The 22,573-nt window shown below is 34.9% G+C and overlaps 1 protein-coding gene across 1 annotated transcript in view; it reads left to right on the top strand.

Moving 5' to 3' along the window:
- The first annotated feature begins 1,984 nt into the window (after positions 1–1,984).
- Positions 1,985–22,573, top strand: part of CDH19 (cadherin 19) — a 39,645-nt gene continuing 19,056 nt past the window's right edge. The window contains exons 1-7 of the mRNA XM_008925597.2: positions 1,985–2,208; positions 5,421–5,715; positions 11,534–11,653; positions 12,291–12,455; positions 13,426–13,610; positions 14,691–14,944; positions 17,359–17,495. Coding sequence (XP_008923845.2) covers positions 2,011–2,208; positions 5,421–5,715; positions 11,534–11,653; positions 12,291–12,455; positions 13,426–13,610; positions 14,691–14,944; positions 17,359–17,495 — 1,354 coding nt within the window. The 5' untranslated portion in view covers positions 1,985–2,010. The remainder of the gene's footprint in view (positions 2,209–5,420; positions 5,716–11,533; positions 11,654–12,290; positions 12,456–13,425; positions 13,611–14,690; positions 14,945–17,358; positions 17,496–22,573) is intronic.

Here is a 22,573-nt window from a genome sequence, read left to right as displayed (position 1 = left end):
CTGCTGAGCACATTGCAAAAAGGTGGCCAACAACAGACCTGTGTAGCCATATTTTGTGCTCTTGCTATGTTGCTGTGTATACATGGTGTCTTCAGATGAATTTGATAACGACTGTTTGACATTCACTCTGCGTGAAATACTGCCCCACAAGTCTGAAATACCTTGTTGAACAATGTGGGCAATGTCACAAGAAGCATCTAAAACAACAACAAAGGGGTAGCCAGAAGTATTTTCTATGGCTCAGACTGAACACCTGCCTCTTCATACTGAATATTGAAGTAACTTTTTTTATGATTCCTCAGAAAGGTCTCTTTGACTGTTCAGTTTTCATTGTTTGATTTGTCTGTCCTTTGGTATGTGCTGCAATAAAATGAATGTTCATTTTCAAGGTTAGTTTCTGTGAAGATTACTGCTTAGCTCTAAGTACCCTCGTTGCATAGAGCCTCTCCAAGGTCTTTAGGCCTTTTAAGCCTCACTCAAGCTTTATTTCAGAGCCAAGTTGAACCTTGTTGGCCTTGTTTTCCATGTAACAAATATTATTCTTTCAGCTATAGGAAAATAGGCAGTTTTCCACGGGAAACTGAAACTAGAGAATACCCAAGTCACATTCCTTCTATTTAAGTCTCATTTTGCACTGTTACAGCTTTACAGTCCAAAACCAAAAAACATTAATAAATTGGAAGGTACACTTTAGCATCTATGGTTCTATATGACTTTATTATTAGAACTTCCTTATCTTTTCTCTCTCTCTCTCTCCACATAGAGATATATATATGCAGATTATATTTTAACAAGCTGTTGTCCAACATCATATGAAATTGTTTTCTGTATTATCTGTCTTTTTAAACAATTATGATGTTTCCCTTTGGATAAGGATTGGTATTTATAACATTATTATTTAAATCATTAGCTTAAAATACATGCATTGTATTTTATCCTGGACAACTAGACTTCTGGATTTTTCAGCCCTAAGGAAAATACATCCAAATATTTCTTTCCAGTGACTGAGGTATGATCGATTCATAAACCAGACTGTTCCTGCATAGAAAATATTATTCTTTAAGGCTAACACCTTTAAAAGAATGTCTAATGCCATTGCCAAATAGGGTTTTAAGACTTGAAATGTGTATGGTTAAGTATTTTTAAAATTTTCCTTTTTTCCTCATGTAAGATGGCTATTTTTAACCGAGTACTGCATTATACTTAAAATTCAGAGTTTCCTTTATTCTGCCAAAAATCACTGAAAAGTCAGTAACAGCTTATAATTTGTGAAAAGTCTTCATTTTCTGAAAGTATGTTTTGTGCCTATGAAACTAGCTGCAGAAATCTACATCTTTCAAGATCCATTTGCCCTTTGACTGCTTAATTATAGCCAATAATGTCAGAGGTGGTAAAATCAGTTAAGACAATTTCTATCAGCCAGGAAGGAGAGGTGTAGATTTTTGCTACTTCTTCATGATGCCCTACCAATTTTGGTATTTTTGCAGGCATTTTGTTGAGCTGGGAAAGTGGGTAAGAAGAGGTTAAACAAATATATGCACCACTCTGTTTCAGCTGCCAGACATCAGGACCACTAAGGCTAGATGTTCACCCTTCAGGCAGTTCTGTGACTGCAGCTCAAAACGAGCCCTGCCTAACAAGAAGCATACAATTATTCCAATCAAATTATTCCTGGGTTACACAATACAATTACCCAGCTTAATTTGAAAGATGATTTAATTGAAGGATGATTTTCCTTTTTTTTTTGCATACAAACTCCCTGTATAGGATATTCATAAGGGAAAGTTGAGCACTTGACTTTCATGCCAGAATATCTATTTTAAACAGAAACAGACTCTGTTTCAACTCTTTCCTTTTAGGGAGAGGAGGAGGTTTTAACACCGCAAATCAGCTCTTATATTAGCACAGAATAAATATATAAAAGTGGAAAGACAAAAGTGATGCTTTGTCAATTATTTTTAATTTTTTTCCTCTTTCACAGATTAAAATTGATTGAAAGAAGGTTTCAGCATGAATTTCTCTGCATTGATACCTCTCATGGCGATGCTGGTTCAACTTTGGCCTTACTCCCTCAGCATGCGGAACCACAGTGCTCAAAACCCAGATCTGTCTTTCACGGGAGTTCGAAGAGTGAAACGTGGCTGGCTATGGGAGCCACTTTTTGCAACTGAGGAACAGGTTTCACTGGGTCCTCTTTATATTGGACAGGTATGATAAATAATGATTCAAGGACAATACAAGGTTAGCTTTAGCATGCTGATTAGCAGCTTCTGCCTTGACTTGGAAGATCAAACATCTCCAGTGACCTGGAAATAGCAAGAAAGGTAGAAACTGGAGATCAGGAAGCTGTAATTAGGCATTACTACATCTCTCCTTTCCTGTGACCCTACTGAGGGTCAGAGAACTCCAAGAGTTGGAAGTCATGGTAGTACCAAGGACCTTCCTCCACCTAAGTTGCAGTCAAGGAAATTTCACATTCAAACTGTTACTGAAACTAGTTCTATACACAGCAGATGAAGGTATAAAGCTGAAAAGTTCCTTTTTTTTTACTTCTGAATGAAAGTTAAGGACTCATTTATCAACATCTGGCAATTTGCTTGTGCTATTTTTGGCATTGCATCAGAGCAGCCATACTGAGTGCAGTGTAGTTTACAAACAGTATTTAGCATGATTTTCTATTACACTAAGTAGCAACTGATTTACCCGTCATTAATTTTTAATGAAGCAGATTAATACTAAGTCCTTTTACCACTGAGAAACTACAGGAATCTGCATGCTTCATTAGATTAACGCAGGTTTAGCACAACAAGCAATTATTTTTCACCCTCCTTTAAAAATGTGCTTTAAGATAATTGTCTTAATGAGGCTTTATCTGCCCCTTTTCTTCTCTTTCTGCTTATCATTATTATATTTATTATTATTATTTATTTTTGTGTGATAGAAATAACTGTAATCTTGAGATCTAGTTTTCTTTTCTTTAAGGTCCTTTCTAGATGAATGAACCAAAAAAAGTTTAACTGCTAATTAACTAGCACTAAAATTTAATTGGGCCCAAAGGGTGAAGTGTTCAAAATTCATTAATTACTTTTTCCCAGTCCCTTCGAAGTAACTACTATGGAAATGTGATGTCTCACTTCTGAAAGAACAAGTTCAGATAGGCTGTATATTTTTTTTGACCGTTATTACTCTTACAATACTTCAAAAATAGTTTCCTGCAAAGAAACTTCATAAATATCATGTATTTTCATGATCTCACCTTTCTATTTCTCACAGGTAAACTGGGAATTTTATTGAAGATTATCATTAGTTTGTTGCAGTGTTACCATTGTCTAGTGAGACATATTTACTTGTGTCTTTTTATTGAGTATACTATACTCTGCTTTCAGCAAATTAAGTGGTAGTCTATGATCAACACATGAAGTTTTAGTAATTAAGGCCCTGAAGGAAACTACATCAATGAAAATACACAGGTAGAGAATCTTCGCTTTCAAGTCGCTATTCCATATAAAATTCCTTTCACAGTCAGAGCTAAATATTCAAATTTTATTTAACATAGACTCATGACTCCTTTTCTATTATCAAGCTTAAGAAAAATAAATGTTTCCATTGGCACTGCAATGACAAATATTTGAGAGCAAGTACGAAAATTCTTGTTCTCAGTTCTAATTTACAATAAGAGGACCATTTATTTTGTTGTGCTTAGCCTAAAAAAGCCAAGTAAACTGAGAAACTTTAGTATACTTTCTCAGCAAATGTCATCTGTAAGAGAGTCTCATTTTACATGTTCAAGGTCATGAAATCTTTTGTGGATAAATGATTCTGAGTGAAGTTGCTTAACACAGGTTATGTCTAAGCAGCCAGTCCAAGGTATGCTTCCAGTTTTATGCACTCTGTGGTCACATCTGAAACCTGTTAGTGTAAAGATCTAGAAATACATCACCTGTCCTGTGCCCTGCAGTTCATTACAGGGAAACCAAGTTTTATCGACAACAAAGAATGTGTGTTGTCCCTTAGCCAGATGACAATTTCGATGGTGTTAAAATGAGTTTGACTAGATCACTTTTTGCACACAACTACTTATGTTGAAAATATTTGACTTCAAGTTGTTCATATTTTAAATTATTCTAAACTCCCTAGACTTGAAAATTCTCTTTTGTACTGTCAAGGGTAATTAACTCTGCATATTTTATGTCTTAAATACTTTGAGAGAACTCAGAGCAGGAACTCAAAACTGTTCCTCATATCCCAGAGCAGTGTCCCCATCACATTGTTTTGTTCCAAAGAAAGGTTAAAATTATTTTTGCAACTTCAGAAGTCATTAGAAAATATTTGAGTAGATCCAATAGCGGAACAGACCCTTTATACCCTGTAGTTACTTCTTTCCCATTCTGTGTCCTCATATCCTACATTGACCTGTAGGGTCAATAAGCATGAAACAAAACAGTGAGATAATTGAAGTCAATGGTTAGGCATATTATTTGCATTTTAAACCTGTTGCTTCGTAAGAGAAGCAAGTTGAATAATTTTATTTTTTTTTTAGCTTTGCATTTTTCAATTATTATCCAGTCTCTTAGAGAATTTGACATTTTTTATTTTAAAACCAAAATAAATAGAGAAAAATAGAGAATTAATGTTATAATAGAAATTACTGGTTCCATAAAATTCAACTGTGGATGCTTGACATGTTAAGAAATTAAGTTACTGCTATTTAAAAGGTTCTATTATATATTACTAACATTAACAGGACATGAACAAATGTAGCTGGACCACAATTGTCTCCAAGGTTCAGCTTCATCAAAGGAATTATCATCATAAAGTTCAGCTTAGCAAGACAACAGAGGATGTAGATCATCCTGGAAGGAAATGGAAAATGTCTATCAATTTATTTCAGAATAAATAATATAGGCTTACACCGCAGAATGGCTTTTCACCTCTAATATTTCAACAGAAATAGAACATCATTGTTGCTCACATTTGCACTTAGTATTGCTGAGTACAGAGGAAAAAAAATACATAAAACTTACAAAGTACACTTGCCATTTGCAATAATAAAAATTTTAGATAATATTTAACAGTCTTTGCCTTGTTTTCAGCAGAGTTGTATGGGAGCTGATAAAGCAATGAACTAAAGTGGGTACTTACATTCATTTCCTTCATTTCAAAGTAGCTGAAGCATCTCTTTTCAGGTTTGTCATGCACTCAAGTCTGTTATATAAATACTTTAAAATTAAATACTTTAATATACTTTAAAATTAAAATGACTGGCTGAAAATGTGACAATATCTTCTTTTAAATATTAGTATCTAAGAAGGCTCATTAGTGACAGGGTTCACTGTGGAATGAAAACAAAGGCTCAAATGAATAGTTCAAAAACTTATTCCTCCTAAAGTGTGACTTATTTTTCTGTTTTGTACTTTCAGCTGAAATCAGATTTAGACAAGCAGGATGGCAACCTAGAATACATTTTGACTGGGGAGGGAGCTGGAAGCATTTTTGTCATCGATGAATATAATGGCAAAATTTATGTGACACAAAAACTGGATCGAGAAAAAAAACCTTTCTACAGCCTAAAAGCAAAAGCAATAAACAGGAGCACTCGACTTCCCGTTGAACCTGAATCAGAATTTATTATCAAGGTTAGAGATGTCAATGACCATGAACCACAGTTCTTGGATGGGCCTTATGTGGCTACTGTTCCAGAGATGTCACCTGAAGGTATTATATGGTGTGAACCAAAATCTTTATTTCTTGATTTTTACCTAGATAGTTGTGTGGATACAAAATCTTAATAACATATGTTACAGACTGCTTCTCAGTGAGATGAAAGCAAACTCTTTTACAGGTTTGGAAAAGGTTATAAATATTTCTACTTAACATCCTTGTTTTTAAATATTTGTTTTGTACTTGTTTAAAAATACAACATTACAAGTAAAAATAGGTAGAGTACTGAAGCTAGTTGCAAAGGAGATGTGATGACCACCCTCTCTGTATGTTGCCTACTTATTTACACTACCAAGCATCTTTCCTATCAGTCAACTTCTTCTTGTTTGGATTAGATTGTGTGCAATGAAGGACCAACCTTCCGTTTTCCTAAGCACATGAATTTTCCTGTCAAGAGGAACAACTTAATCCCTACACCTCTTCTTTCCGCCTTCCAAATAATCAAACGGACCTGTACTAGGATCTGTCGTGTATCTGGAAACTTATTTCAGCAAATACAAAGCAAAGTCAACATCTGACAAATATAAGTGTATATATACATCTGTGTACATACACATATGGATACATAATATATGTACACATACATTTAAAGCCTTTAGGCCCCCCAAAATGTAAATACAGCAGACATAAACAAGTATGTTATAGATGCTATCTCCAAGCAACTCTCTTCAAAATCAAAGGAAAACTAGATTCCTTAATTCTTACAGAAAGAATCCCAATAATCTCTTTAATTCATACTCCTACCTCTTTTGATTATTTTTATTTGCAATTGATATTGAAGAGAAATTACTGTGCTACTTTAAATAGTATGAATTAATGAGGTCATTAATGTAATAGCATCAGTGATCATAAAAGGTAATAAAAACTATGTTTCATTAAGTATTACCTGTTCTACTTTTAGGGCAGAATCAGTGAATCTTTCACAGTGAACCGTAAACTTAATGTTCTTTTACCAGCCAGAATAGCAGTTGCAAGAAAGAGATATTCATGCCTGGTGTTTAATCAAAAGTAGAGTTAGTATCCTAATTTCTGCCAGGAAGCAGCAGCTCAGCATCACTACCAGTAGCTGCAAAACACCTCCATTTAATCAATTTACTTGCTAGTCACACTGCTTATACCAACTTCTGCCAGGGAAATCACTTGTGATTGTTTTTTCACTGCCACTTTTTTCTGTGCAGACAGACTTACAGACTTAGTTTGCATCTGAGCTCTTGGTCAAATAACTTTTTCTAATCAGTTTCTTGTTCAGTGGGTTCTTCTAGGCTTTGTATCTTGTTCATTTACTCAAGTTTGGAGATGAGAAGACAGATGTCTTGTAAACAACCTTTTTATTTTTATGTACTCACAGTAAAAATACTTATAGTTCATTGTCTAGAATTATTTGGGATTGCACGGTTGTAGGACTTTGATGACTCCTTTTTTTTTTCCCCCTGTGGGAAAGCATTGTTTATAGGGCACAGAGTCTCTTATAAAATGTTGTAGTTTTTTTTTTTTTTTAATAGCTGGTGATTTAGTATGATTTCATTTATACTCACAGAGACTTGTAACCATTCACATAAGTGTATGAACAACTGACTTATAAATTTCTTCTATTTTATCTTTCTGTCTTAATGAGAGCTATATGGGGAAAAAAAAAGAAAAGAAAAGTAGTCAGGTAGGTCAGTGCATAAGGACAAAACAACAATGTAACCTTTTCCCATATGACTCTATTTCTCTCCAGAAACCATTAATAAGCAGTTGACAAATGAGAAGTTTTACTCTCTACTCCCTTAAATTTGCTATAAACAGATAATGTAAAAGTGAAAGGCTCAGCTGTCTTTATCCACTCTCCTGTGTCATCTATTATATATTTAAATTCCTAAAATACTATATCACTTCAGAATAAGATTAATTAAGCTGCAGAAAACTTAATCTACTTTGTGATATTCTTGTAATATTATAAATAAAAAATATTCTAGTGAAATGTAGAAATATATGAAATGAAAAAAAAAGTTAAAAAATCAGAAGTAACACCGTCTCCCATTTATCAGAATGGGTGAAAAATGAAGAACCCAGAGTGCCTCCTCTCTCAGACACAGACTGCCTGAAATAGTACACTCACAGATATGCAACCATCCGGAGTATGATATGCGAATCCAGGTCATCCTATGGATTTTGAAATGTTTTCTACATTACTTCTTCCATACCTGACCTGTTTAGCCCTAATACCATAGCTATTTCAGAGATCACTCTTTCACCTGTTTCTTCCATGTAGACACTACTGGAATTCAAATATGTATATCTGGAATATACAATGTAAGTGGAATATATACCTTGACAGTGGTCAGCTCCAACACGTGAAACAGCTGAGCTGCACAACATGAGTACTTCTATAGACTCGCTTGCCCTGCTTCTCAAAAGGTAGGGACTGCACTACTGAGGTAAAACGTGTTTCAGTGCACATCCTAAACCAACCTTAAAAGGAAATTTATAACCTCCCAGCAGACAGAAAGAGTAATCAACCAAAATTTGCAGCACTGGTACCATAACAGTTCATTGTTATCAGTGCTGTTCTCCCAGTAAACTAGAACATACTCTTGCATAATAAGGGATGAAGAACAGAATTAGTTTAAGTGATACAGTGCAACAGAGAGCCTTACCCTTTCCTCCATTTCAGAGTTCTCTAGCATTGGCTCTACTCACTGATGCTAGATCTAGTAATTTCCTCACAGAAAACACTCTAAGGAAGTGTGGTCAATATTTTGGAAAGCAGGTCATTGCTAGTGAAAATTTTGTCTGGAACTAAGAAAGAGAGGAGAGAATAATTCAAAGCTGGCCACTTGCCTCAGAGAACCACAGCAAAATTAGAAGATAGAGACAGATAATTTTGCCTGCAGTTAGTTACAAATATCACTATATATACTAATGTGCCAGCAAATTAGAATATATTTTAATCCTTTATTAGCTCTCTTTTATCTTCAGTACTAAATTTTATTAGATTTTTAAAGGCAAGTGTCACAGTAAATGAAATGCATGTCAGCAAATGGACTCTCTTCTGAGAACACAGGTCTGTGCTCTTCCCTCAGGCACTCGGTACGATTTTACTTAAAGTGTCTTCCATATAGCTGTTAAACTTGTACAAATGCAGTATATCTGATGGAGTGGTTAAGAGTCAGATGCAATAATCTATCAGTACTTAATGTCCTTACCGATTTCAAGCTCTAGTTAGAAAAATGAATAACTATTTGCCATGTGAGGGCCCCATAGCATACCTGGCTGCAGCATATAAATGGCACTGCTCTGTTTTGCCCAAGAAGGGTAAAATCAAACCTGAAGAGATAAAAATTAGTAGTTTGCCTTAAATAAAGCTAATAAAAAAGTTCAATTGTGAATTATGTCTTGTCATGCTTACAATGTTAGGAGTAAGGGTTTAGGGGGTTTCTTTTTTGGGTTTTTTTTTTGTGTGTGTGTATTTATATGTTAATTGATTGGTTTAAGATATGATTTGTAACTGTATTTTCTCATAACCGCGTACTTACAAATAATGGCTTCTGAGAGTTTTTGAGTACAGAATATTAACATTGCAATTTCTGTTTCTCAAATAATAATGGTAAACATTATTCCATTCAATAAATGGTTTGGGTTGGTTTCTGGTTGTTTCTTTGTCTGTGGGGCTTTTTTTGGGTTTTGTTTTTTTGTTTGTTTGTTTTGTTTTGTTGGGCATTTTGTTTAGGGTTTTTTTTCTTTTTTGGTTGGTTGGTTCATTTTAGTGGTTGTTTTTCTTTTCCTGACTGTTAAATGTATAAAAAAATGCAAGTTTCATGGCATAATATTTTTCTTCTGCTTACTATATATAGTCTGTAGTTAACCTAGAGGTTCATGTAGTGATCATAAAATCTCCTTTCTAAAAAAATGTGAGAAAATATAGCCTGGTCTTTACATGGTCTCCTGTCACCCCATTTTAGAAACAATCTTCCTCCTGAGAGTGCAGGATATGTTATTTCTTTCCTCCAGGTCAACTCCCTCTTTACTAGATGTCTCTTGCCTGTTCACCTTTCATCTCACTAAGCCCAACTATATAAATTCCGTGCTTCTGCCTTCTGCTATACTCTGGAAAAGTCAACAGGCAAGCAGAAAAGTGTGCTTGGGTCTTAGAGAAGCAGGAAATGTTGATTTAGATTCAAGCTTTCTCAATGATAGTTAGAAACTGTGCAGAAAATAAATCTAAATGTGTGAGATCCGCAAATGTTGTAATAATAACTTTGCATTCCTATATATGTTGGATTTTATTCCTGATTTACTAAATATGGTGCTGTAAATAAGTCCATTACTAAACAGAGTTGTGGCCAGTTGAGTTTATTTAGTAGGAAATAGCATTCATGACAGACCACATCCATTGGATTACTCATAGTTCTTGATCCCTTCCTAACTAGCACTCCATTTCTTTTTCAAAGCAATTGCATTCTAGTTATGTTAAATTGTCTTAGAGGATGAGTTTTCTCTAATAGTGACAGCAATTTCCACAGATCACAGCTGATACAAAGTTAACAGTTGTGTAGCTGAAGATTTGATTTACCCTTCAGTCTTATTATGGAATTCTGTTATTTCTGAGGCATATATGTGTCCTGACTAAATATGAATCTGTAATTTTATATTTAACATTTCTCCAGAGCAATAGGATCTGTATATATATTTAGACATCTATACACACATCTAAAGCACACATGAATGTCAGATATTCGATACTGTAGGTATGTTTTGAAGGACATATAAGTCCAAACTTGATCAACATAACTGGTGTACTCTGGTCTCAAATTGTGAGGCCTGGAGACACACCATCTATAACGCTGCTGCTTCCTTTGAGAAAGCACGCAGGATCACTCTAGAGGAGACAAGTATCAACTTTGCCTTAGTCGTAAAAAATGTGGTTCTGGTCTAGCTCCCTTGCACTCCATTGTTTCTTCTTCTTTTCTCCTCCAGCAAAACTATGCAAGCTGTATTGGTAAGCAGGTGCAACCATGTGAACATATGCCAGAAATTTTTAGAAAGTATCTTGATTTCCCACTATTCCTCATGAGAAGTGATATTTGTATTCTAATGCACAACCTAGGTGAGGAAAAAAGACAAAAATAATTATTACCTTACAAAATTATGTTACTGTGAATATTTTCTTTTAAAGGACAGTCATTAATGGTAGTGCCAGTCAATCTTCTATCAAGGATTTAAACAACTTCCCATCAGAGATGAAATCAATCTCTGAAGTTTAATTGTGCTGTGTTTTTTGTACCGGTAATTCTGTCATCGTTTTTTGCTCCGTGACAGGCTCATTAAAGAGTCAACAATAAAAAAATTTATCTGAGCCTTGTTATACTTCTTGGCTGCTTTGCTTGCTAACAATTAATTTCTTTATCACCAGTGGGCCTACTGGTGATAAAGTAACTGTGTTTTCCTTTTCCTTTGAGGAACTTCCATAAAATACTTTGAAGAACATAGAAGGGGAGGAGAAACAATTTGCCATATTCCATTCACATATCAGAAATTAGGGAAAAAGGCATGATATGTGTAGTATTTTAAGCAACATAACGTAGTGCTAAAAAATCGTACGTTATTTATTTTTATCTTTAAATTCAAATGCAACAAGAATAGTTGCTGGGAACATATTTTCCCTTTTTAAAGATAAATTTTAGAAAGTGACATTTGCTTTTGTAAATTTTTAGGACTGTTTGCTAATACATCTGGTATGTTAAAAGGTTTTAAAGAGTTTATGTTCTATAATTATGAGATAATTTATACAAGAAGAGAATAAATATAATCTATTTTATTTTTCCTTGAGGTACTTCGGTTATACAGGTAACAGCTACAGATGGTGATGATCCTTCTTATGGGAATAGTGCCCGTCTGCTTTACAGTCTCATTCAGGGACAGCCATATTTCTCTGTGGAGCCAAAAACAGGTACTACAAATGAACTTGTAACTTGAAAACATTCACGAACTAATTAAATAGATGCAAGCAAAAATGTTCTTCATTTCAGTACAAAGATACTGAAATGATACCACCCTTCACTCTTACATTTTTGCATAGTTCCTAGATCTAAAGAAAATAATTTTTTTCTTTCCCATAGGAATTTGAAATTCTTTCTCTCTAAGAAATCCAAACTTTAGTTAGCAAAATATTTGTTAAAGAAAAGAGCTGCATTACGAGTACCTCATTCAACCAATTCATCTAGGAACACTTCTCACATAACAGCTCTGTGAGTCATTATGTGACATTTCTATCTCTATGTTGGAGGAACCACAGATATGGGACATCCCTCCAAAAACCTACTTTCTGACATGGTTATGTATGGTAGAGGAAATAAATGGAGTATTCTGCTCCCCAGAACTCTAAATATGCACAATGGATCTCTCATACAGTGTATTTGAAACCATGAGTGCTAATTCACAGTATTAGGGTAGTTTTACTGTGCATGGTCTAGAATGTAAATTGATAACTAGGTCCAGTGATACATTTTATATCCATATTATACTGTCAGATGTTCAGAAAAATATGAGACTGTTATATGCTATTACATTATACTTTTCATTTTTAGGGGTCATCAGAATGGCTTCCCAAATGGATAGAGAAACAAACGATCAGTATTTGGTCGTCATCCAAGCAAAAGATATGGTTGGGCAACCAGGGGCATTTTCAGCGACAGCCACTGTTACCATCAACCTCTCTGATGTCAATGACAATCCACCTAAATTTCAGCAGCGTGAGTATAGGCTGCTTACACTAATTGAAGTCTTGAAGAAATTTCGATCCACTGTGGCTCTGCTAGGTTCGCTAGGAGATCTTTTTTAGAACAGAACTGTGCTTTGACTTCAACATATAGATTAAATAAAAGTAAAATAAAAAAAAAAAGCCCACACAAAAGCTCAAAAATCATGAGGAAAAAAATCTATCATCGCAAAAGATTTCAGGCCTGCTGTTTTTACTTACCACTAGACTTTGGAGATAAATCACTTACTAAATTGCTTTCCCTTTAGTTTGCCCTACCTAAGCACCATTTTCACTCACCTTCTCTCTTCTTCTCCTCTCTTCATTCTTTTTTGGCAGATACTGTAAACTTTTTGGTAAATGATGTGAACCTATCTGTCCAGGGAGCTTCTAGCAGATGTGAGAGCTGCTCACTGGGCTGTCAGGAAAAACTAGTGAAATGCAGCAGGGAAGTGCTGTCCTCCATTGTATTTTCACCCTGTTGGTTCATAGAATCATAGAATAGTTTGTATTGGAATGGATCTTTAAAGGTCATCTAGTCCAACTTCCCTTCAATGGTCAAAGATGTTCAGAGCCTCATCCAACCTGATCTGGAATTTTTCCAGGAACAGGGTATCCACCACCTCTCTGGACAACCTGTGCCAGTGTTTCACCACTCTCATTGTAAAAAATCTCTTCCTTATCTCTAATTCAAATCCTCCCTCCTTCATTTTAAAACAATTGCCTTTTGCCCTTTGCTCTACTTATTGCTGAAGTAGGGCTGAGAGGGGAGGATCCATAAGTGGAAAGACTGTACCCATATACCCATGTCCTGTACCCATGATCTATACAATGTTAGATTTTATCCTTTGTTCTACCAAAAGTTGGGAACTCTCCCCAGCTTTCTGAGAGCCTCACGCCATCATAGCTACAGCAGCTATTAACTATGGTAGATCACTAAACTGTGCCAGTATTTATTTCTTTAGGACTTTACCATATGAGTGTCTCTGAAGAAGCTCCTGTGGGCACCACTGTAGGCAAAGTCTTTGCAGAAGACAGCGACATAGGGGAGAATGCAGCCATGAACTACTCCATTGAAGGAGATAGCTCACATGTTTTTGACATCATTACTAACAATGAGACTCAAGAAGGAATTATCTTATTAAAAAAGGTGAGATCTCAGAAACCTTCCAAAAAATATCTAAATACTAGAGAAAATTTCCACAAGCAAGCTGGATGTTTAAAAAAGGGCTATTGCTTTGGATTCTACTATTTTCTTTCTTTCTTTAGGCTTTGCTATTTGATTGGAATATTAGGGGGATAAAAAGAAAAATGCTTTTCCTTCTGTTTACCTTTTTGTCTCATTCCTATTACTGCTGAATACAAACGTGACAGAGTATCTTAATGTCATCTCTAGCTGTGCAACAGTGTATCCCATTGTGAGAAAATGTTCTATCTCTTCTGTGCATCATCTGTAAAATTTTTATCAATTTTTATCAGTGCAAACAATATTACTTGTTTCCAACACCTTCTGTTATGTGAAGGCAGAATTTATTACAATATTAGATAGACAGGGGAGGTTTTCTTATGGCATAACTTTAAAAAGACACTAAACACACTCAAAAAATTACCAGCTTATGAATTAAGATATTTAATAGTCTTTGATACTGTGTAATCTTTTTTGGAATCACACAGAAGTATTTCTGGGGCATCTAGGACATCACCTGAAATGAAGATAGAGTTCGATAATATAGTGAAATCAAGGGCTTGGATGAACTGAAAGCTATAAGTGTGGTGGTTTTGTTTGTTTGTTTGTTTGTTGATTTGTTTTCTTTCATTTTGGTTTAAGAGTTTGGGGTTTTTTTGTTTGTTTCTTTCTTTCTTTTTCTATATGGATTTGTTACAGTTCGGAAAGCTATTTATTTAGTAAGTCTTTTTTTTTTTTTTAATTTCAATAGATAAAGACTTTCTAAAATAGTAATGTAACTATGACTTTTTTTACAGTGTTGTCTGACTGTAGCATTAAAGTCCAAATGCGAAAGCAAACAAGAACAGTTTAATTTTAAAGTGTTTCTAACATAAAAAAAGAAATCTTAGAATTAACTACTTTTAGAAATAACTATTTTTTTTTCATAAATTCCCAGTTGAAGGATAGCACTATTTTGTCTTTAATCTCACACCATTTATGGAACTATATTTAATTCAAATATGAAGAAAGAAGTATTTCAAATCTCTCTTTTATTCTTAACAGACAGTGGATTATGAGAGCAAAAGGAGATATAGTATTCAAGCAAAAGTTGTAAACAAGTACATTGATGAGCGTTTTTTGAAAGAAGGACCATTTGAAGACAAAACCATTATCAAAATCAATGTGGAAGATGCTGATGAACCTCCAGTTTTCACCTCAGAGAACTATGTGATGGAGATTGATGAAGGGGCTATGAAGGGCTCATTGGTGGGGGTCGTAACCGCTAGAGATCCAGATGATGATGACAGTCCAGTCAGGTACTTAAAATGTGAACAGGTCTCAAATATAAATGTAGTTGGGATTTCCTAAGTGTATTTCTGCTCCTTACCTTGGTTCATAATCACAGTTAATTGTGCTCTCACTGTGGCAGGCTATGTTACTCAAGATGTTATGGTTTAACCCCCTTAAGCAACTAAGGACCACACAGCTGCTCACTCACTCCCTCACCTGTTGGGATGCAAGGGAGAACTGAAAGGGTAAAATTGTGAGAACTCATGGGTTCAGATGAAGATAGTTTAAAAATAATTAAAAAAAAAAAAGGAAAAGAAAGTAACAAAGGGGAAAAAAAACAACGTACAACAAAACCGCAAGAAAACAAGTAATGCAAAAAAGACCCAAACCAATTACTCACTGCCAGCCAGCTGATACCTAGCCACTCAACCCAGCAACAGCAGATCCTGTTTTTAATAATTTTAATAATAAATAATTTTTTCTGTCTCTAAAAAAGAAAACAGGTAATTAAGCTTTAACATACGGTTTACAATTAAAATAGCTTCCTGAATTGCCTGACATCACTATGTACTATGCAATTTAGACAAGCTAGGATACAGTGAAAAATGGTTGAGACATAAAATAATTTATGGTATGTAGATTTCTAATAGCAGGAATATATATATATTATGTTATGGCTTCAGAGATTTAGGTAATGATTTCTTATGATTTTACATTCATTTACTGTTATTTATTAAGCTAGTAATATGTTACATCAAATAAGAAAGAATAAAAATATACATGCAATTTTTCATTCTCCCCTAAAAAGGGATCATTTGGTAGTTTATTTAGATGACTGCAGCATCTCCTGTGGAACAATTAAATGTTCATGCATATCTATAACTTCTTAGAAATATTTTAAAGAAATTTGCCTCAAAGTGAATATGTCTGCATAGTCCCAAAACAGTGATACATATATTGCCTCACTCAGTTTCTTTGGAGTATGTCACTCCTAATATAAAGGTATGTTTACTGGGCTAAGTGCCATGCAAATAAGAGTATAATTTTAAAACCATTGCTACCATAAATGACAGCAGTTACTTGTAATATAGAAAACAAGATGAAGCCCTGGTTTCAAACAAACAAATTAAAAAAGTTATGCAACAAAACCTTACTACGTCAGTAATAAAACATAAAAAAATATCCAACATAGATTTTTTGGCAATTGTTTATCAGGAATCAGATTACCAAAAAAAAACCAAACAAAACAAAATAAAAATATTAGAAAACCCTAAACAAGCTTTGATGTAGAGTATGAGGAATACTCACTTAAATAAAAAAACCAAAACAAATCAAACAAATAATAAAAAAAACCAACCAGAGAAAAAACAATCAAAATTACAAATACCTAAAATAGAGGTTTATAAATGTTAAAACTTCAGCTCAAATTGTAAGAACTTTCACTTACAGTGTTGCGATGGTTCCTTGATTTGTCCTTTACTGATTTTCAAAACAGAAAACACAACTATAAATAACAAGTTAGAGTTTCATTCAACTTCTGGTACATTAGTTGAGCTGGAGTCCCAAGTGTTAACAGGAAACAGAAAGACTTTGTCAAGCACAGTTGAAGGTACAATGAAAGGGAGTAGTTTCACGTGGGAATTCAAAATTAGAGTGGAAAGAACCTTGCAACTATTCAAACAGGTTTTATTTCCATGGAATAGACTCTACTAGGAATTGCATCATATGGTATTTTTCTTTGTAGGTCATTTAAAATATTAGTAAATATCCTATTTTGCACCAATATCTTTGGTGTTTTTTCTGTCCATCTCTGGTCTGTGATCAGTGGTTAAACTTTAACCATTTGAGTGTTATATATGTATATACATTCACATGTGCATGTCCGCATATGGTCATAGCATCTGGAGCCTTTTCAGGGAACATTCAGGAACACAGGACTCATTTGCAATCATCTCCTGCATTTGGATTTTGTACCCTGCCTAGACACATCATTACAGATAGTTTTCTGTCTTTATAATGCCCGTTCCCTTGACATCAGAGCTTGTCAGCAATGATAAAATAGATTTGCCATTATACCTCCACTTAGCTGTTGTGTTATTCATTTCACAAGTGGCACGTTTGCTGTTTCTTTTCAACGAAGTCATTCACCTGCTGTGAGCCTGACTTAGAAGTATGAATGAATAATGCATTTCAGATTCAGTTCACATTCATATAGATCTGAGACATATTTAGTTTTATAAAAAGAAGAGCTTTGATCTTGGCAGCAGTGAGTTTTAAATGTTTATAAGTGTACATTTTTCATGATTTCTGAGTTGTTGCAGCACACATTTATATGCATATATGCACAGCTCTGTTTTCTCAACTCACTATAGCTTTCTATGTCCTTTCCTCTGATGAAACATTTTGGTATTAGGAAATCTATTTTTTTTTTTTGGTGCAGGTACTCTATTGTCCAAAGCGTACCTTTAAAGAGACTGTTCAGCATCAATGAACACAATGGAACAATCATTACAACTAAACCTCTGGACCGAGAGATAGCTTCTTGGCACAACATAACTGTTACAGCCACAGAAACAAGTGAGTAAGAAATTTAAGGAACACTGTGTTTTATATACTGTGAACTGTAATTATCCTCTGAATATGCCTTCTTTTAAGCAGAGAATACATGCTTCTTTCTCATTATATTACTGTTGCTTGCTACATTAAAGAGCATTATTAAAATGATTTGTTAAATAGAAGCAGAATGTATTTGAGCTCCAAGGTCCTGTGCTTTTTCATAAAAGATGACCTTACCAAAAAAAGAAATTGTAATAGGATCGAGAGTGTAACACTTTCAAGTTACACTGAAGCATATGAATTGTTCCTGCAGTGCAAGATCTTAGGTTAAATTAGACCCTGGTTAATTTCACACCACATTTTTGACTAGTGTGAAATTAGCCAGGGTCTAATTTAACACCAGTCAGAAACCTGTGGCTCAAATTAATTGTGAATGTAACGCCTAAATCAGCTAGACTTCTATTCAGTAACAATTAAATCTATGGAGCAACTTTTACATAGATTTCACCTGCCAATTTTGTTTGAAAGTCAAATACAAATTACCTCTGTTTGTGCTTTTGGTGATCTAGTTGTCCTGAATCTGGGGCAACACTAGAAATTTAGTTATAAGACAGTTTAACAAAACATTATGCTATATTATTTAAAAATTAATCCCATCCATCCTCAGGAAGGAGAAAAACTATATGGAACTAGAGTCCAATCAATAAATCAGAGAGGTTTTGCCAAATACTCAACACCTTTTTTAATCCTGAATCTCAGTTAAATGCTATTTATTGCTAAGACCACTTTAAACACATACTTATAAACAGCACTATTCCCAAAAGGCAGCCTTCTCTGTATATATGTAGAACATTACTGTTGGAACTGTACTATAGGATAGTCAGTGCCCATTTTAATTGAAGTCTTTAATTTGTATTTAGGAATTGATAGTATTATCTGCCTTTTTAGCTTTTCCATGAGTTTTTAAACATAAATGTATTTTTCTTCTCATGTTGTTAGGCAGCTGGCAGGTGTTGTCAAAATTGGTCTCTGGTGTAGTTTTATCTTGTCTTGAATAGCACTATGGAAACACAGCAGGATGACTTTGGTCTGGACTTTTCTGTTTAGTTAAACAATAAAACAGGAATGAACTAAATGCTTCAAATGAATAACTGCCTCCTGCAGCAAAAGAAAGTGAGTCTTTCACAGTAATGAAAGTTGTTGTAGAGAAATGGAGACCTCATTATGTTCATATTCTCATTCTTTATTTCTTTAATGATGATACGGTCACTGTCTATAACACTCTGTTCAAAAGCACTGAAGTTAGGTCACCTTGGTCTGGCATACCTGGAATGATTTATACCATGAACTAGCAGCATTTTATTCCTTGTAATATAGTCATAACACATACTCTGGGCATGAGACATTTGGTGGATGACATTGTGGCTCCACTGAAGCCAAATCAAAACGCCATTAGAGTTCACTCAAACAAGTTATTCATTGCACCTGAAACACATTTTGAAACTGGATTACAACAGCAACCTCCCTAGGAGCCTGTTAATGCCCTGAAACTCATACGGGACATGAGACTTTTGCCTACATTGAATGGACAGAGATCAGAGATTAGTAAAAGAAGCTTTCCTCTGTTACTACAGACCTGTGGTGTGGATCATCCTATCTCTGTGCCTTTAAAAGAGCATGTTTTAACAGTATCCAGAAGTAGGTCTAAATCACTGGAACTTAAATGCAAGCAGTCAAAGCTTGTAACCTGTTGAGTCTTATTCCACTTCATGCCTAAAATATTTCTTGATTTTCAAGAGAAATCAAGTTTCCTTTGATCAGTTTTTACTTGGTTGTAATCAGCTTTCACCTAGTACAAAGCTGAAGCATAAACAATAGTATTCTAACCATATCTGAGAGCAAGAAATCCTTAAGTCACCATTATCCAGTTGGCAATTGGTCAGTAGTGCTGTTCCTCTAGGCTCAGTACTGAGGTCAGTCCTGTTTAATATACAATTATAATAACAACATTTATTGTTAGTAGCAGTGTTCTTTGTCAACCTGTTTTTCCTCCTCCCCCTCCCCCCCCAGTACTGAGGATGGATTCAAGTAATACAGACACCAACTTTAAAGAATAAGTGTATAAGTTTACCATAGAGCAAAACAATAAAGAATTACAAAAGAAATAAGAGTGGCTTATGAAACAATACACTTAGCAATGCATCTAATCATGACTACGAAGAAATTCTTATGGTGATTAAGAGAGAGATACACCATCAGTTACCCTAAATAATACATTACTACCATCCAGACCGCACTTCAGCTGGGGAGGTCCCTTATCCTAGTGAAGGCCTGGAGAACTCCCTGCTGGTAACTGGGAAATCCTATGCAGTGTGTCCACTGGTAGAGTGAAGCCTCCATCTTTGCTGTGAGAGGGTCCAGCTTATATAGTGTTGAACAAATCAGCTTACGTTGCTCGATTGGTGTGGAAAAACAATCTGGCTTTCTTCCTCCATTGGTATTCCCCTGAAGCTTGGCTAAGGCCCAGAGGGAGACCCAGGAAGTCTATTTGTCCCATGTACTATCAGGTACCCCATGGCCTTGACTAGTCACTGAATATAGAACTTACGGCTACATTGATATCTCAAATATGAACCAGATGTTACTATGTGAGGCCTATTGTTCTTCGCAATCTTGGCAGCAAAGAAAAGGCATATTTATAACACATACAGGCCTTACTAATTATTCATAATATACTGTGCTAACAAACATAAGTGTGCATTCTTCAGGCATTACTAAGTATTAAATAGCATCTTGGTTAATAAGCAGATATATCGCTAAATACAGTACTAGGCTAAATAGAATGTTTTGTTGGAGAGTTTATCTTATAGTTCAGCTTTGGCTCAGGGCCAATCCTTCAGGCCCCAACATTATACAGTGCTAGTATTATTGTTATTATTTCAAGTTTATTTTTTCTGACTGATGACAGTGTTAAGCTTTCTTTAATCCTCTGCAAGCACTGAGTCCTATTTTGTCTCTAGGGATGGTCACCGCTTTTCTTTTCAACTTAGTCATTTTGGTCCCTAGCAATTAAAGCATTATCTTCATTTTCACACTGATTCACCTTATTGCACTTGACATGCTGTTCTCTTATACCTTGTCTTTCAAGTTCTGGTCTCTCTCATAGAGGTTGTGACAAAGAATTTTTCTGCTTGTTGAAAGATATTTAGCTTAATGTAGGATATGAGTACAATTGCTGAATTCAAATTTTGACTATTTTCCCGTGCAAAGGATAAAAGGCAAAGTAAGTGTTGCCTACCTTCTTCCCCAGTGGCAACCAAAGCAGTACATCTGCTTCACCAAAACCATCATTAAATATCCACCAGATACTGATTCCAAGAGTGGCTTTGTAATATGTTGCTCCCTCCCAAAACATAATAGCTGTGATTTCAGAAATATTAAAAACTTCCACACTGTTAAAAACCTCCATACATACAGAAATTCTTTTTTTTTGTTATTTAATCATATGCTGGCGAAAAAACAAACACCAAAACAACCATGACACAACAAACCAAATATATTCAAGAATTAGAAAAAAGACTATTGAAAAAAAAAAAAATTTTTGCTTAAAGAAAACAGATGAGATTCCAAAAACAGGTCTAGATGTTTGTGCCAGCAGAACATACAAAATATAGGCTTTAAAGCCAATATAGTACCCATGAATCTTACAAAAAAAGCAAGGTAAGAATGGGCAAAGCTAGCTAGATCCTTCCTGTTCGACTTTCTATACAAATGAAACCATCAAAGGTATTCCCTACTTTCTATTAAAGGTTACAAAGTTTTCCTTTGAACGACAATGCAGTCATATCTCTGCCCTACGCATCCAATTCTGACTTCAGTAAAAGAGTTTAAGTAACCCCATACGTTTGGTATTATTTCTGAAAGGGGTGTGGGCTACTCTTTATGTTTATCTAAAAGACAAGCTGAGCATTATTTCATTTCCTATTGTATTATTATGGATGTTCGATTCAATAAGAGAAATGTCATCTCACAAAGAATTATTTCTGAGATGACTCTGACAGATCATAATGTTTGGGAAATTATCACAGCTTTAATGACTTCACAGGAGAAATAGAAATGTGAAACTGCTGACTATCTACTCCTTTATCTCTGTGGTAGTTGCTTTTGTTGCCATTTCCTTTGGCAAGAGACTCAGAGCTATCAGCATAGGTTCCATAAGATCCAAGAAAACAAATGTTTGCTCCAAGCTACTAGTGAATTATACATTAAAAAAGTAATGTAAGAATCAACCGAAGTGAGTCAGTTGGAAAAGAGGCAGAGAAGAGTATGTTTTGCTTTTCTCTTAAAGGTTTATTTAACTAATTTAAGAAAATGCCTTAAGGACCCCCAAACAGGTCAGATACAGTGACACTAGGACCAATCCTGAGACACATTTTAACTATAATGAATATTCTCACAATTGACATGCTTCTGGTTTAGATAGAGCAGATTGAGATATTGACATATTTAGGTTGATAGATATTCAGTATTCTTGGAATGTCTTAAGATTATTTTATTCACTGGAAAAAATGTTTTCATTATGGTTCTTAACCAACAATATGTCCATATTAATGTGAATGTTGCCATTGCAGAGAAATTTCTTGCCTACTAGAATAATAAGTTACATTGTGGGGAAGGCAGACATTTCTTAGAGCTACACCATGTAAGTGATGATTCAATGTGCTGACAAGCAAAAGACTTCCAAGAGATACTCAATATAGAATCAAGGAAAAAAGAGTAGTTTGGGTTGAAGGAACCTTTAAGTCATCGAGTCCAACCGTAAACCTAGCACTGCTAAATCCACGATTAAACCATACTGCCAGATCTACATGTCTTTTCAATACCTCCAAGGATGGTGACCCAACCGCTTCCCTGCACATCCCGTTCCAATGCTAGACAACCTTTTCCATTAATAAAATTTTCCTTATATCCAATCTAAACTTCCCCTGGCACACCTAGAGGTTGTTTTCTCTCATCACTTGTTACCTGTCAGAAGAGATGGACCTACACATCCCTGCAACCTCCTTTCAGGGAGCTGTAGAGAGTGATAAGGTCTCTCC

Source organism: Manacus vitellinus, unplaced genomic scaffold (assembly GCF_001715985.3).
Source record: "Manacus vitellinus isolate BGI_N305 unplaced genomic scaffold, ASM171598v3 scaffold_1_pilon, whole genome shotgun sequence".
Lineage (NCBI taxonomy): Eukaryota > Metazoa > Chordata > Aves > Passeriformes > Pipridae > Manacus > Manacus vitellinus.
The sequence above is the reverse complement of the archived record's forward strand: the minus strand, read 5'-3'. Positions and strand labels throughout refer to the sequence as shown.